At 37.6% G+C, this 17,369-nt stretch overlaps 1 protein-coding gene across 4 annotated transcripts in view; it reads right to left on the bottom strand.

The window, feature by feature from the left end:
• The window catches only part of sh3pxd2b (SH3 and PX domains 2B), a 56,041-nt gene extending 43,423 nt beyond the window's left edge, over positions 1-12,618 (bottom strand). For 2 of the 4 annotated variants that reach the window (XM_059351470.1, XM_059351471.1), the window contains exons 1-2: positions 12,002-12,616; positions 6,679-6,759 (exon numbers count right to left, since the gene is read on the bottom strand). In XM_059351470.1, the coding sequence (XP_059207453.1) occupies positions 6,679-6,759; positions 12,002-12,073 (153 nt within the window). In that variant the 5' untranslated portion in view covers positions 12,074-12,616. Of the gene's footprint in view, positions 1-6,678; positions 6,760-12,001 lie in introns of all 4 variants that reach the window. The other 2 variants (XM_059351469.1, XM_059351472.1) reach the window with 2 other exon arrangements.
• Positions 12,619-17,369: the final 4,751 nt, after the last annotated feature.

The raw sequence follows: 17,369 nt of genomic DNA on the forward strand, positions 1-17,369 counted from the left end.
CTGCTGAGTCACAGGACCAATGGCCCTGTTTACCCAGAGCTCATCAGAAGAATTAAGTGCTTACACAAGAGTAAGTGTTTTAATGTGGTTTGGCCACACACCACACTGAAAAGCTTGGGTTTAATCACAAACAGTATTCCTGGACTTATGACAAATTACACAATTTTTCTGTTGTCACATACTGTCCCACCACTTGCTGCTAAGGCACATTTTCCATTTGTCCATCTATTTTCTACACCCACTTCTTCTATTATTGGTTGCTGGGTCTGGAGCTTATCCTAGCATGCCCTGGACAACAGCAGGGTACATCAAGGACAGGCCACCAGTCTATAAGAAGAAGCAAAGCACAATTTTCCAATCTCAGTTCTCATGCTATTCCATAGCACAAGTGGATGGACGATCAATCAGTTTCCTTTGCTTTCTTGCCCGGAGACATGCATGTGATAGGAATAGCAAGTTCATTTGTGCCTTTTGCTCTCAGGCAGCAAACAAGTAAGCTATTTTCCCAACACATTACTAATCTCATTCAAGGCTAGTCATTTGAGGGACAACTGCAGATCATGCTATCTAATCAAGATAGCTCAATGACAGAAACTGGCTGATAAGACGAGTGAAAAAAATCAACAAAGCTCCCATTTCACAGCCTATGAGACTGGGCCATGGTGCTGGGAAACCACATTACATTCCCAGTGGTCATACATAAGCACAAATGAATAAGAAAGTTTAAAAATGTTTTGGTGATGTTGGTTTTGGAAGTTTGATATTTTATTTTCAATTTCCCTACAAACTTCATCTGCAAAAGACAATTTCAGTCCATTAAATTACATTTTTATTACTGTTTTACTTGGACAGATGTTGTTTTTTCCAAAATACTCAGTCCACTCATCTAGATCCCCAACACGAATACTGTTAACATCGCTTCAATTACGCGTTCGTGTCTTTCAGCATTCCCTTAGTAAAAACACATGTTTTGTTTTATTGTTCCAGGAACAACTGCACTGCTTAAGGATAAATACAGTACATTTATTCTGAAAATGGCTGAAAATTAGTGTATACAAGGAGGAAATGAGCACACTGTTGCTGCTTGGTGGAATGTGCCCAACAGGCGGCCCCAATGCTCTAAGCAAAGTAACCTCCCCCCCTTTTAAAACGTTTTGTTACTTCATTACTGCAGTTGGAAAATACATGACAGATGTGAAACTCTGAATAAGTAAATAACAATGTATTGCTTTTCTCCCCCCTACATCTTTAAAGTAAAAGTGTATCCTGTATTCAGAGCGACTAGGAAGACTAAGCTTGTGAAGTTGAATGGACACATGTGCAGCATGGAAACTGTTCTGAGTGACATGGAAATAAAATTGATGACCCCATGGCAAAAGAAATCCCAGCACTTTCCATCTGTCTGGTGCAACAGATCAGTCTATTTTTGTTAACAGTTCCACACTGTCAAAGAGAGAGGAAAAAAACCCACAGGTTTAGTGTTAAAATGCAAATTGCTCAATTCATTCTCTCGGTATGCAACAGCTTGCAAGACTAAACACATACTTTGCATTACATACATTTATGCATAAGTGAGGGCAATAATTCTGTCTCACAATGGAATCGTATGCTGGTATGAAGAAATGGATACTAAACTCCTTGAAGCTATTTAGTTCTAGCAGCTACAAAGACTCTCTGGTGTGGGTGTTACAGGAAAAAGGTGGGTGAGATGTAACAGAAATATTTTTGGACGAGAAGAGCACCGCACAAGTTTTCTCAAGAAGTAAATGCTGTCAGACATGCAAAACACAGTAATTGCAGAGAAATACATCAACACATTTAATCTGCTTGCAGACAATTTAAAAGGTGAAAGAGTCACTGGCTGCTCAATCCAACTTGGTCTGGATTCTATTGGTTTCTAGAAAATAAATCAGTAATGTGCCATCAAATATAAAATATGTATTTGTGTTATCACTGATCTGAAGAATACTCCCTAAACCCAATGACACTAAAACTGACATGTTCATTTTCAAAGTGTCCCATCTGCAAAGGGTTTTACAGGTAGTTATGAGTCAGATATGCCCAAAACATGCTAATCCCATGCAGTCTGGGGTAAATACAGTTTAAATGTGTTATTTTTGCCTATTGCATTTGAATATTTCATCATACTGGAGTCTCGAAACAGTCTATAAATTGCAGAAATTGGGCATGACTAGAAAGCTGAGACTTGGATTCAGTGAGTTCTAATTTAATTGCAACTGATGATGTTAGTTATCATTTCATTTAAGCCATTTCACTGTAGTGAGAGCATTTCTTGTAACTTGACCTGACTGCATACAATGACTTCTACGATAATCACAGCCTCATGAAACTTTACAACCACAAACTAGAGACCTTGAGCATTCATAAGACTTCATAGACTTTTCTAGATATATTGATAATAAGAGGGTTTCTCAGCAGTTTTCAGAACAGAAATGGTCACAATCCAATCGCTGAAAAATGTGATTCTTGAAGAACTCTCCACAGTTTCACTCCCTTTGATTACAGTTAAAACTTCCTCTGACCCCTGAACCCCATGTGACCTGGCTAGGACCCTGGAAGGGTGAATATGTGGCATGGGATAAAAGGTGACCACAGAATAATATATTCTTGGCGCTTCAGTCTACAACACTCTGTGGTGTGGGTTGATGTGTCCTCTTGCAAGAGTTCTAATAAGCCACAAAGACTCTCTTGTTGTCAAGTCCTCAGGATTTTGAGCATTTGTTACATACATAACATAACATACAAATGGTATCAATGCAAAAATTGCTTCAACAACTTATGAGACATAATTGACACCCCCATCACAAGCCCTAAACTTAAAAACTCAATAGCCATAACCAAATGATTTTTACAGATTCATGACTGGATCAACTTGATAAACAGTACTGAGCTGCAGCTCAAATAATCCCCAGTTCAACAGCTTTCAGATGTTGTATATCACTTTTATGTGGCATCTACTGTTGGCCTGCTATCTCCCCCTAAAAATGGCTCTATGTGGGTATTAGAGGGTTAATCCTATTGAAGTCAGACTGATGGAATAAACACCATGTGGTCAGTGATCTCAGAAAAAGCATGCTTCCTTAGTTGAACTGAGGCATCAGCTGCTTTGTACAGCTGTATTGACGGGATGTGGTGGGCACTTCCTGTCTGGCTCTGAGGCTTTTATATGACCAATGAAACGTGAATTTCTTTTACTGCATCATCTTTTCTAATAATACAAACCCCTCATGAATCACCATACAAGACAACAACATCAAGGAACATATTTTAAGATGACCAGAGCAGATGAGAGTAGGCAGGATAAGATGGTAAAAGGCAAAGGAAGATGACAGGAAATAAAGAAATAGCAACAAAGGGAGCAGAATGACTCAGCTCTATGTCACCTTCCTTGCCCGGCACCTGTGATGACGCCTTATGATGTTAAACCACAGCCCTATTTCTCATCATAGGCCACCGATTAATGGGCCAAAATGCCAAAATGGCAGCTTAAAAACTATGCTGGCACATAAAACAGGTATAATCCCTTGATCAGAGTGGGGCTGAAGAGATCTGGAGCATTCCACCTGGCTTCTGTAAGAAATACCAGAGCCTCAAGGTGGCTTCTTATACTTCAATGCCAAATCTAACAGCAGATAAGAGATTGGCTTGTAATCTCTCCAGCTGAGTTTATCTACATCTCCCTCACCAGTGAGAGCCCACCCACAGGCTGTCGACACAGCAGGAAGCAGCTGCATGGCATAGCAGGGTGAACACCAGCGGGGAATGCCCCTGCTGAAAATAAACCACATATGCTCATCTGGTTCAATGCCATTGATCTGATACTGTAGGCATTCAGTAATGGAGGTAGTAAATTGTGCTGGTAATATGCTAAAGTATGGATGAAATAAATGTGGATTGATACTCTTGAAAGCAATTGATGACAGTTACTCCAAGTTAACTCCACAACAACAAGTAAGGTCATTGATTCATTCTGATGTAGCAATTCATCATTCGCTGCTCGTATTTCTGGCTTTCGAAGTTGACTTTCGAGCCCTTACTGGAAGTAAAACTCGCCTCTAATTGATATTTGAAGGTTTCCAAATCTCCTCCTCTTACTTAGTCACACTACTTACAAAGTCGGAAAAACCTTCTTCTTAAGCCAAAAACATCAAAAGCAAAGCGGTGCTATGGCTGGATGATGAAACTGAATTTATTAAATTACCAACATTATGAATCTTTCATGGAGTCTAATTCACCTTACTGGCAATTTTCAAAACATAAATAAATACTCTTAATTGAATTAAGAATAGCTACAGAAGCCAATGAGAGATGTTTAACCAACCATTCAGCCTCAATATCACTCCAAAATCCAGAACCTTTAACTGGTCATACAATAATTAATCTATATAAGCATACACATATATCCCAGAGTGGCTCTGATGGATCATTTGTAGTACTGATATACATGATCTCCACTACACATCGGCTATTGGCGCCTAGCTCAGCACATCAGGGTTGATTTTTGTGGGACGAGTTTTGGGTAAATTTTTGTAGTTTGTAGTTGGTGTTTGTTGGAACAAGTAAAATACTTTCTAATCAAGACTGCTTCGGGGCATTTAAATAAAGGGTGTTTTACAAGATGAGTTGACAAGGTAATTAAACTAGTTCTGTAAAAGAGTTTAACTTTAATTCTAAAAGTTGACAGTTGTAGGGTTTTTTTTAAACAAGAAAATAGTTGTGGGAATATTGACATGCTTGACATTTTGTAATTTTTTTATTTTTTATACTTATTAGCCTTCAAAGGGCCTAAAAGGGGGTTCGATATTGACAATTGCCGGTTGCTGGGCTGGAAATGTCCTGTTGGAAAATTTGAACATATCGCCCAACCCTACTACATGTGCCAAGTTCTCTAACTGTTGTTGCAGCTCTTACTGATTGACAACAGTTCAGCAGTGATCATGGATGACTAAATAGCCCTTCAAATGTTAACAGCAATGTGCAGAAAACAGCCCTTAATGTTTTTAGCCAATTACCTATCTATAAAGCAAGAAGCGTCTGGGTGTGTGTGTGTGTGTGTGAGTGTATGTGTGTGTCTAAGGCAGGGATGGGCATCTTAAATGCTGGAGGGGGCCACAATTTTTCATCAACACTACCACAGGGTCACAAATAGGACCTTAGACTTCACTAGATATGATGAAACTGCAATTTTAAATATGTTTGCAGTGAAGTAACTTAACATATTTCATTCTCAAATGCATGTTTAACAGTATAAATAGGAATACAAAAGGTTTGATGCAAATAAAAAATAACCACTTACTGTGTTTTTTTTTTTCAGTGCAAGAACAGCAGAGCAACATTAATTGCAAGAAGTCATTTGTGCATTTTTACACAAGATACAAGATTTCATGCTCAAATGCATGTAGTTGTACTAAGGCCCCCGGGCCTCCAGTTGCCCATCCCTGGTCTAGGGCATATCTCACTGACCGTTAGTCAGACTGACTAAGATTTTGTATGTGGCTTGCTCATGGCATGAAGGTGTACATCCTCGATTTTGAAGATTTTTGAATAAATGTTGTAAATATCATTATTTACGTAGGACGTGTTGAAGCATTGCACTATTTCCGATCGGACGCCTTTTAGGGGAGCTCCGCCCCATTGTGTGATAGGCCTACACCTGGTCAGTAACACAATTCACTCTGGATTTACACCCTGACTCATCTCATCTGTAGATTTATTTAGCCTACCTATCTTTCGGAGTTTTAAAGTGCACTACAAGGTCGATTTTCCAATAATATTCAAATAGTTTCCAGTGAATATCAATGTTCAATGTATATGTGCTGGATGGTGTGCATACCTTATGAAAAGTAAGTGTTTTATCTACTTAATCTCCCACTATACAAATACATACCAGCACTGCACTAGTACTACAAAAAAAAACGACTGTCCGACACTACTCATGAACAACAAAACGGAGCTATTAATAAAAAAACAATCATAAGTGATACGATGATCATGATTTATAAGTAAGACTGTTTGCAGCCTTTGAAGTCTTAAGGCAAACTAATGAAATTAGTAATGAAATACTTTGTTCCTCTGGTTAACATGACACTTGCAGCCTCAGAAAAACCTCAGTGGAGCTTTGTAATTCTGGATTTCATTGCTCATGCTTTGACCATCCTAATCAATTAAAAGGAATTTAATCCAATTAGGGTTGACAGTATGCTGCGCCCTAAATTGACTATGTGCTCATTTAAAGCGGTTGCCTTTCTGGGTTTCCTTTAGTCCATGCTCTCTGAGCTCTGACGTGGCCAAGGCCTCAGATCCATTACCTTTGAAAGAGGAAGGGAAACTAGGATACTAATGAGATTCCCTCCTTGTGCAACACACACTGCCAGCGTGACGTTGGAGAATGATTCAGACATTTCTGTGGTCATCAGTGCGGTCGTCGCATTCATCACTGTCCTCTATTAACTTCATTGGGGCATTTTCCGACTCCTCTCGCACAATATAATTACCCGTGTCATATGGGTGGAGCAGGGAGAGCTTAGTTACAAGCACAAGGTCTGCAGGGGGACAGTGTTGAATGAAAAAGTATCTCCATTCACTTCTTGGCCTACGCTGGTCACACAGCTACAGTAAAAACCAGCACAGTTACATACAGACTCACAACACACTTACCTGGAGGTCAAAGAACTTGCTGTAGCGTCTGTAAATGATTTCTGTACTGCCATCGCTCCAGGACACTTTGATGATATAAACCTGGAAAAACAAAAGACAAAAAATGAGTGGAACATTTAAGCTGACAAACAGCTATAATAACCAATTAGATGATAATCCAAACCCCCCTAGGGCATCACTCCTGACTCATAGTGCCAGTAACTGGCAGTGCTGCGATACCTGGAGAGGGTCGTGTGAAAAAAAGGCAGACATAACACTTATTTGGCAACAGCATTCAGCAGTCGCTGTCATCATCCGTTCACATGAAAGCAATAGGGAAATCTGATGATTTCATTTACCGATTCAATTGTGTCACTTCCTGATAAAGTGGAAGTCATTATAAAGCAGATTTGGCAATGCGGTTATTTCAAAATAGCAGCTCGTTGGAACAGCCTGTTCTGGCAGATATTAACATAAAAACCTGAACAGTCAAACTAGCAATGAAAACAGTTCAAGAGTTTGATGTGAAGTCTTTCATAAGATCGTAATATCACATTTAAAGTGTATGCAGTGTCTCAACACCATTAAATACAAAAATAAACTGGTGGTACCTTGGTGGTACGAAGTGAAGTTTAAAAAATGTACTTGCTATACATGTGCAACTGCAAATTCCATCAGCCGCACATTAACAACAGTCAAACAGCACAAAGCATCCGACCTAAAGCATCCAGCCTAATCGATGCAGTCTAAAGGCAACAGACACAGTTCTTTATTTTGTTCTGTAAAGAAGACGAAGAGGGGAGAGGCAGGGAGGTGATTGGAAACTCCCCGGTGGCTCGCTGTGTCTGGCTGAATGCTGTTGGCCCAACTCCCAGACCTTCTCTGGCCTCGCTCCCTCTTTCAGGGCACGAGAGTCAGATATGGCCATGGACAGACCAACTACAGGAGCAATGTAGACAGCAACAGGGAGGCTGTCTTCATTACACAAAAACAGCTATGGGTCAGTGTGTGGAAACTTAAAACCAATGGAGGGACATCAATACTACATTAGGAGTAAGTGACTATTTTCAAGGTATTGTCAGTGGCCAACAACTATTTCTTACGATGAACATTTAAGAGTGAGAACCGTTCAAAAAGGTTGTTTTACTTGAAATAGTCCATACAAATTAGGGCCGCATTATTACAAGATAAGATATCGACCTAAATCAACCCAGTGCCAAGTTGTATTTAAACTTCTCCATTTAAAGGATACCTGCAGTCGATCCTTTTTGTACCCAGATCTAGAAAATGTTACTTTTTGTATGGTTTTGCTCACAGCCAATCACCACAAGCATTCTTTGATTTAATGTGAGATGTGATTGGCCCACTAACACAGCAGCTAAAACCCATATAGTCAACGTTGTGGTGACATCAAGCCTGGTACATTCAACTCAAGTGGGCCTGAAACATGAAGCCAATGTGGAAGCATCTAAAACCTGCAGTCTTTCTAATAGCTAACAGGGGGAGAGCCCATTGGTTAATAAAGTTGTCAATGGGAAAATTAGCCTTTTTCTCACTTGATTTATTACCTCAGTAAACATTCTCATAATAAGCTGATGGTCTCAATCGCTAGTTTGAAGACTTCTTCAATACAGCATGATGCTTATTTTGTATATTATGGTCCAATTTAGAGTAAAATAGACAATAAATAAGGGCAGGTTTTAGGGTGTGGCTACATTATGATTGACAGGTTGCTACCACAGTGCTCTGTATGTTTTTGTCTTAGCACTTTGACCCTTTCCTAGTGTGTTTTCACTTCATTAAAACATTTTGGTTACTTAAAAATTTCTTGTTTTGTGTCCGGTTGGACTAAAAGACACTCCAAGGAGTCAGTTGTTCATTTTAAATAACAAGTGCCCCTTGCTAACCAAGCTAGCTAGCTAACATTAGTATAAGCTGATGATGTAGCATCATTCTGGTTCTTGATCCGTTCTGCGCATGCTCCTGTTACTATAAAACAATATGGCGATTGCCATAAGCCAAGATGTTGACAACAAAATAATCCACAAACTAATAATGGGTGACATCCCAGTGACTACGTCCACTGCTTTTATATAGTCTCTCATAAAGGGTAAAGGATGAAGTAGAAAAATCTGTATCAAATTTAGTACTTCATTTGTATCTGTTTCAATTAAAGGGTACTGGAATCATAGATTGTTAACTGATTCCCAGCCCTAATAAAAAATAATAAAGACAAATAAGCTCTCTAATCTACAAGCACAACACCTACACTGGCAAATGAGGGTAAAGCTATAGTTTTAGAGGAAGAAACAAAAAGGCTATAAGTTAAGCAATAAATGCTTATCTCGTCAATGAAACACTATACTGGCAATAAAATGCTCTTATATCTGGAAGTCTCTTAGAAATTGGATTTTTTTATGTGTTTTCCTTTCTACAGAATACCTCATTAACTCTGATGAGGTATAACTTGATTTTTGTACTGTGAACCATACCTCTAGGTTTCTGGAAGATTTTGGTGTCCAGCCTGCATAAAGAGAAAGTACCAAAGGCACAAAACAACATGGGCTGCACCAGAGAGCAAACGGACAGATGGAGTAGACACGGGACCTCGAGAACTTTGTGTCCTTGACCACTAACACTCACAGCGGTATGAGGTCTGTTGACCATTCAACCCAGGCATCATTTTCACACATATATGGATGCAAACCAACAAATGCATACTAGCCCAGACAGGCACACAACATGTACACGGAACTAACACGAACACCTGCTAAGGCCTTGGCAGTAGCTCTCACCGTTGGCCGGATCACATGATGTCATGTGTTACTTTACACAGACTGTGTGCACTTTTGCAGACAAATTCACCCACATGTATCCACCAGAATGATGAAAGCTTCATTGTTGAAAAATTGGGAGGAAAATGAGCAATGGGTCTTTGTCTTTTTGACATTCTTGTCTCCCACACAACCTTGCAGCCGGCCTACCAGTGGGGAATGATTGTTGAAACAGGACAAATATCCACATATTAAACTATATTACTACTCTCCCAACTAATGCAGGTTTTGTAAAGCTTTGCAAGCACTATTCAAGCACTACCGAAGCACTCATCACATCTAAATCTACAGCAACCAATGTATTTTTTGTATCTCTTTATTCTAGCAGCTGTTTATATTACAGCTGTAACTTTGACTTTAACTTTTGTATGTTTCGATCATGATTATTCAATGCCTGTTTCTAGAGTCTGGTTCATCAAAGGACTTATCCTAGCTAAGCTCGATAGGTGTGAGACACCACGAGACAACAAACAAATATGACAAAAGTATTGTTTCATTTCAAATATTAAAAGATTCTTGTTTTACATGACTGATTGTCTAAATTAGCACCAGATTAGGTTGAAAATCAAGCATTGTTCAAAGAGTATATTTAAATTCAAGCATATTCCTAACCTTGAAAACATAATGGCTAAATCAAGCCTTTTCCAAACTTTCAAGAATTTGTACAATCTCTTGTGTTAATGTTATAATAATGGCATTACTACCTAATGTCAGGCTATTATTAATTTCAATGTCTCAATCACCAGAAGGCTGCAGAACTTGAGTTAACAGTCTCATAATCAATACATCTATCTATAAAAGCAAGAAGCGTGTGTGTGTGTGTGTGTCTAGGGCATATCTCGCTGACCGTTAGTCAGACTGACCTCAGATTTTGTATGTGTCTTGCGCATGGCATGAAGGTATGCATCTTAGATTTTTGAAAATGTTTGAATTCATTTTTCAAAATATGATCATTTACGTAGGATGTGTTGCAGCATTGCACTGTTTCCGATCGGGCGCCTTTTAGGGGAGCTCCGCCCCATTGTGTGATAGGCCTGTGTCTATTTAGCCTGCCTATCTTTCAGAGTTTTAAAGTGCGCTACAAGGTTCGATTTTCCAATAATATTGGAATAGTTTCCAGCGAACATCAATGTTCAATGTGTATGTGCTGGATGGTGTGCATACCTTATGAAAAGTAAGTGTTTTATGGAGTTGCAGACGTTTTAGTGGTCTGCGTAATGTGCAAATTGTGACATTCGCGATTAGCATGCTAAGCGGAGATTTAGCTTCATTCACTCGCTATGTCATTCATGTTGCTTAGCATAATGCCCATAATCATGTGATAAGAGATACTTACATGCAATATGGTATATCAGCTAATTGGGTTCATGTTAATGTACTTTTATTGCAGCATACTGCGTAATGTGCTATCACAATTAGCATGCTAAGCAGAGATTAAAGGCCTTTCTTCCGCATCAGATTGTTCCATTGAAAACAGTTACAACAAAACTTTATTAACTGACAGCTGAGCATAATATGGATGGAAAGATACTTCCTACGGGCACTTCACTAGTTTGACTAAAAGCAGACATGGTCAATTAAAGCAAAGCCTTAAAACAAGCATTAATGAAAACTTTACAATGCACTTTACTAAACATACTGACGTAATAAAACTTAAAATGCCACATGACATATGGTTTGTAATGTCTGGGCCCTTCCCTTGTTTAAACATTGCCTTGTGTTAACTATGATGACCTTAGAAGCTCTGTTACTCATACTTCCTGGTGCCATTGGCTGTAGGGATGTTTATCTGGGTAAATTGGGAGAGCCTGAGGCATGACAAAGCTGGGATGCTTGACTTGAACTCATGGGGATTAATGTGGATGTTTTTTGACTGGACTGATTTGCCTGTTAAACTGTTTTCTGATGGCACACTCATGGCAACAGTCATAGACGATTATGTCAGACTGCAGACTGGTAGAATTAGTACAATGCCTATATTCACATATACACATGTGACATGCTACTCAATTGCCTGTAGTCACTTGAATTCTGCATATACAGGCTCAGGGGGGGTCATAGGTCACATGAGCCAAATCCATTTGGATGCTCCTTAACATCAAGGAGAAAACAACAGCCCAAAACAAAGAACTGATGAATCCAACATTGTTTTCTCCGGTGTCAGATTCAATAGTAAGTTAAAGATCGACCTGGAAACCCCCCACTTAAATAAGACTGTAACTCTTAAAAGTCATCCAACTTCTGTGTTGATCATTTCTTGGTTGTTGGGATCTAATAAATATGGTTTTATATGCACTGATTGTAGTGCTTTACAGTCTTCATTATAGAATCATGACTGGTCTGAAAGAGTCTGAACAGTTCATCCCGGCTGGCTTGGTAAACTGTAATTTGATACTCTCTTTGTTTTTACTTTACCCGACAGGAAAGAAAGCAGAGCTGCACAATAACTCGATCTGTTGCTCACTTTAAGCAGCAAAGCGGTGTTGTTGTAATAATTAAACCAGGCTTACGTAGTGCTTGTTGGGATTTCTCCGTTTCTGGACATCTTGCACTGTTACTTCTTGCACGGTGCGCCGTGGCATGATGTCCTCTTCTTTAACCCTCCGTTTAAGAGAAAAAAAACTGAATTCCCGGTTGGGTTTCACGAGCGATCAAACCCGGTTGAGAAAGTTTGCACGGCGACGCTTCTTTGTCATCCGCGCCGCTCAGATCCGTGACCCCTGAATGCAACAAATGCTATTTTCCCGTAAAGCTGTCTACGTCAAATTTCCTGTCCAACATTCAGCAGCTCAGAAGTTAATACTCGCTCGGTTCCTTCGTCCCCCCTTCTACAGAGCCTTGTCCCGTCCCGCTGCTGACGGCTCCAACCAAACTCCCAGCCTATCCCAGCTCGCCCACTCCCATTTCAGCAACTGGGACGATATGCTCCATGGACCAACCCTCCAGCGTCAGAGCAGACCGCAGGCTGCAGGAGCTTCAGCCACGGGTTCAATCTGTGCACTTAAAGCTGTATCACCTTCACTGGCTGTGACGTTTAGATCCACATGGATCAAACAGTTAATCATTCACACTCACATTTACAAAGAGGAGTGGAGAGTGAAATATACTTTACAGCAGGGGGCTCAAACTCAAATTACCTGGGGGCCGCTGGAGGCAGTATCAAAATGACCAAAAAAGACACAAAATTAGTAAAAAAAAAAAAAAAAAAAAGACACAAAATGACAGAAAAAAAACAAAATGACAAAAAAAAAAAAAAAAATACACAAAATTACAAAAAAAAAATACACAAAATTATAAAAAAAGACACAAAATTACCAAAAAGACACAAAATTATTTTTAAAAAGACACAAAATTACTAAAAAAAAAAGACACAAAATTATTTAAAAAAAGACACAAAATTACCAAGAAAGACACAAAATTATTAAAAAAAAGACAAAATTATTTAAAAAAAAGACACAAAATTATTAAAAAAGACACAACTATTTAAAAAAGACACAAAATTACCAAAATAAGTAATTAAAGGGACCTTCCACACACAACAAGGTAAAGTACCATTCATATAAAACCCATATTAAACTTTCATATCAAGGTGAAGGCCACAAAATATCATCACAAGGGCCGCAATTGGCCCGAGGGCCGTGAGTTTGAGACCTATGCTTTATACCATAGAGAAAATGATACGACATTACAAGACTGCACCTAAACGCAGCATCATGCTCAAGGGCACTTAAGTAGAACATAATTTTTTAATGCACTTTTTTTTTTTTACAGGATCATTCTATCACTAGGCCTATACTGTCTCCTAATTTTATATTATTTTTAAATGGAAAATTCTTAATTAAGAAAAAAGTCATGTAATGTGACCAACGACTTAAATTGAAAAATACTAGTGCAGTGCCTGCAGGGAGTATGTATTCGTATAGTGGGAGATTAAGTAGATTTTTTTAAATTATGGCCAAATGAGGTTGTGTGTGAAAGTGGGATGTACAATGAGGTGTAATACTCTTAATGCGTAGTGTTAATATACAAAGTGTATATTGGGTAATACATGGATAATCATTGAGATATAAAGAGACACAGAAATAGTTATTTTAAGAAAAAGAAACTTAATCATTCAACATGGTTAGACATATATACAGACACAGATATAGGAGGGAATAAGTTTATATACAGCACAAACAGATGGATGTGAATAACAGAATTTGCACATTAAATGCCACACTACAATGTCTGCAACTCCATAAAACACTTACTTTTCATAAGGTATGCACACCACCCAGCACATAAACATAATATTATTGGAAAATTGAACCTTGCAGCGCACTTTAAAACTCCAAAAGATAGGTAGGCTAAATAGACTTACAGATGAGATGAGTCAGGCGTGGACACACATACACACACACTTTTGCTTTTATAGATAGATGCATCTCTACACTAGACCTATACTATACCTCTACATATGGTAATTTATGTGTTTTTTCTATTTTATAATTAAACATTTTGAGAAAATGTATGATTTCTCTTAATAAATGTCTTTTAATGTAAAATTGAATACTAAAATAAATCACAACACTTGACTTGACAAAAAGGACATCTCTTTATGAGGGACTGTAAAGCCTCTTCTATTTTATATTCATAGTTTTTATGGAAAATTGGTGATTTCTTTTTTTAACAACTTCAATAAAATGTGTTCCAGGGACTCAAACATAATACCAAAATACATCACGGCACTTGGAACATAGGAGAAACACATTGGATTTTAGGGCGTATGCTATTTTATAATAATGGGGGTTGTTTTTATGGAAAATTAATGATTTTCTTTCTCAGTAAGTTCCATGTAATGTGTTACTGTGGTACTAAAATGTAATACCAAAATAGATCACTACACTTGACACGCAAGACACCCCCTTTATATCTTTACTGCTTTATATGGGATTTTACTGCTTTCTAAAAATCAATTTATATTACAATTTTTATGGAACATCCTTTTTCAAAGAAAGAAATAAATACCTTCCACGTAATATGACCCAGTGATTTAAATATAATATCAAAATGCATCACTACACTGGACACACAGGAAACACAACTGATTTGACTTGACTTGATAAAAGTGTATGAATTTGGGAGCAGAGGTCCAAGTGATCTAAATGTTGTTTGTTATAGCCACTATTGGTTAATTTGGAAATGCCAAAAAGGTAACAGCACACAGGTATGTTCCCAGTTTCATTATAATTAGATAAGAATGATTTGTTTGGGGAATTGTTGCTAATGTTATAGTTTGCTCACATGTGGACCTGTACATAATGCTTGTGCATTAACTGTAGACAACATGATTTTGCTTTTTAACCAATTTGTTTGAGGGAGGAACTGTTAAGCTTGACTCACTGAGACTCTAACATGTGATATTATCATGTGCTTAATGTCTATCTGTCAGTCATGAGATGATTAATCTTTTGATGGGTTCAACTGGAAATGTGCTAATTTTGTTTCAGAAAAATGCTATGTAAGTAGAAACTTTTCATTGTCTCCTTCCTATTAATATCCCACAATGCTATGTTGCAATGTATTATTTTAGATTTAGCTGTAATCATTTTGTTAGTAGATGCTTTCATATTTACAGATTAGGAAGACTAATGGGCTGTTGGATGACAGTTTTATTGCAAAACAGCTCTATCTTCTGGCGAGTTGTGCTCATTACATCAACACTGTATATGTGGCAGTTCTCTCTGCACAGACACAGAACTTGCTCTATAAGATTTTATAAAACCATGAGTTAGAATTGTCAAAGCACATTACAAGTGTTAGGATTTTTTTTATGACAAGTCATAACATTATGGGATTTTAAATATTTCACAACCTACATTTTACTTCCAGCTGAGTTAGTGGAAGTAGAAACCATTTAAATCAAAAGCAGAAATGAAAGTAAGAATTGATTGCATCATTCAAATATGAAGAGATTACATAGAAGCGGTTATATGAGTCAATGTTGGGGGATGGAGCTCTTTCAGGGAGTTTTTCCACAAAATTCAGTGGAAAATACTAATAATAATTATATGACAAAATATCAAAAACATGCAAAAATGGAGACCAAGGATTAACAGTCATGCAAAAGTTGGCCATCAAAGAGTGATATACTTAATTTGCTCATTAGGGGAAGAAAACATGTGGAGGATGAAGAATAAGAAAATATAATCTCAAAGTGTAATAACTTCAGAAATATGTTTTAAGGCACAGAAAAGTTACAACTAACGTAAGGTGGAAAAGATACCTTTAAGCATTAGGATTTATATCTGTAGGATCAAATGTGAAGGGTTTTAAAATGGGTGAAAAGGTATCATGAAAGATGACAATCAGAAGTGATATTAAAGGTCAAGGGTGCGTAATGTCACAAAGGTAAAAACTGAGACGGCATATCAAAGAGGAGAGGTCAGAGGTCATATGAAAGGTGAAGGGTCAGTGCCGTCACACATTCGCAGCTCCAGATGTGACGTGATGCCGGAGAAACGTTCCTGCAGCGGCAGCAGATATCCCAGAGCTTCTCCCTGAACCACCGGGCCCACGTACCGGTAGGGACGGATGTTGAAGATCTTCACACAATACACTGGATTAGATAGAAAAAAAATTAAGTTTTATGGATATTAGAGTCTGTTTTTATATTATATTATATTATATTATATTATATTATATTATATTATATTATATTATATTATATTATATTCAACTTTATTGTCATTGCACAGAGTACAAGTACTTAGACAATGAAATGCATTTTAGCATCTAAACAGAAGGGCAGAAAGGCAGTAAAGTGCATATGTACAGTAATATATATATATATATATATATATATATATATATATAAATGAATACAATAGGGTTTGGGTTTTTGTTTTTTAGCAGCAGACAGCAGTAGGTAGTGTAAAAATAGTAAATAGTAAAAAGAATGGAAAAAAAATTATTAGACCACCCTTGTTTTCTTCACTTTATTGTTCATTTTAATGCCTGGTAGAACTAAAGGTACATTCGTTTCGACAAATATAACGATAACAAAACAAAAAAAACCTAGGAAGAGTTTAATTTAAGAACTGATATCTAGACATTTTCCATGGTTTTCTTGATAACGATTTTGGTTATTATCAAGAAAAGCATGACAATTTTTGTTGTTGTTGTTATTATTATATTTATCCAAACAAATGTACCTTTAGTTGGACCAGGCATTAAAATGAACAAGAAATTGAAGAAAAAGGGTGGTCTAATAATTTTTTCAGCTTATTCACATTAATTTATCTTCATCAAAAAAAAATTCTACACCAAAAGAAGGTGTGTAAAATTCGAAAAAAAAATAGCTGATAAATAATTAAAAATGATAACACTTGTTGTAAAAAAAAATAGAAAGAAATGAGACAACTTTAGCATCCTCTCACTTTGGGCAACTAATTCTTAAGAGCTATACACCTCTCCTAATGCACTGTTTGCACAAATCAACAGCACACCTGTCAAGATAAAAAAATATTTTATACCACCCAACAAGTATGAAATGTGGAGACAGCTGGCTCATAATTTCTCATTTATAACTCTAAATGTATCAAGATGGGATCATTTCTTATCTTCTCTCCTTCACCATTCTACAGAAAAACAAGCAGGCTGCCAACTTTGAAACAAACAACCTAAAAGTAGGCTAGTCTGCAACACAACACCATCATTAAAGCTCACAGGCTCCTAATGATCAGTGTCTCAGCATTAATGTGGGTATCATGGCGAGGTAATGTGTCTCTGTGATGTCTAATCATGTCTGTGTTTTACCCGGAGATGAAAAGGAGCTGACAGTACATGTGTTCCTCTAATAATACAGTTCAATTAGAGGTAGAGGCAGATTGAGGA

This window comes from Centropristis striata, chromosome 15 (genome assembly GCF_030273125.1).
Source record: "Centropristis striata isolate RG_2023a ecotype Rhode Island chromosome 15, C.striata_1.0, whole genome shotgun sequence".
NCBI classification, from domain to species: Eukaryota; Metazoa; Chordata; class Actinopteri; order Perciformes; family Serranidae; genus Centropristis; species Centropristis striata.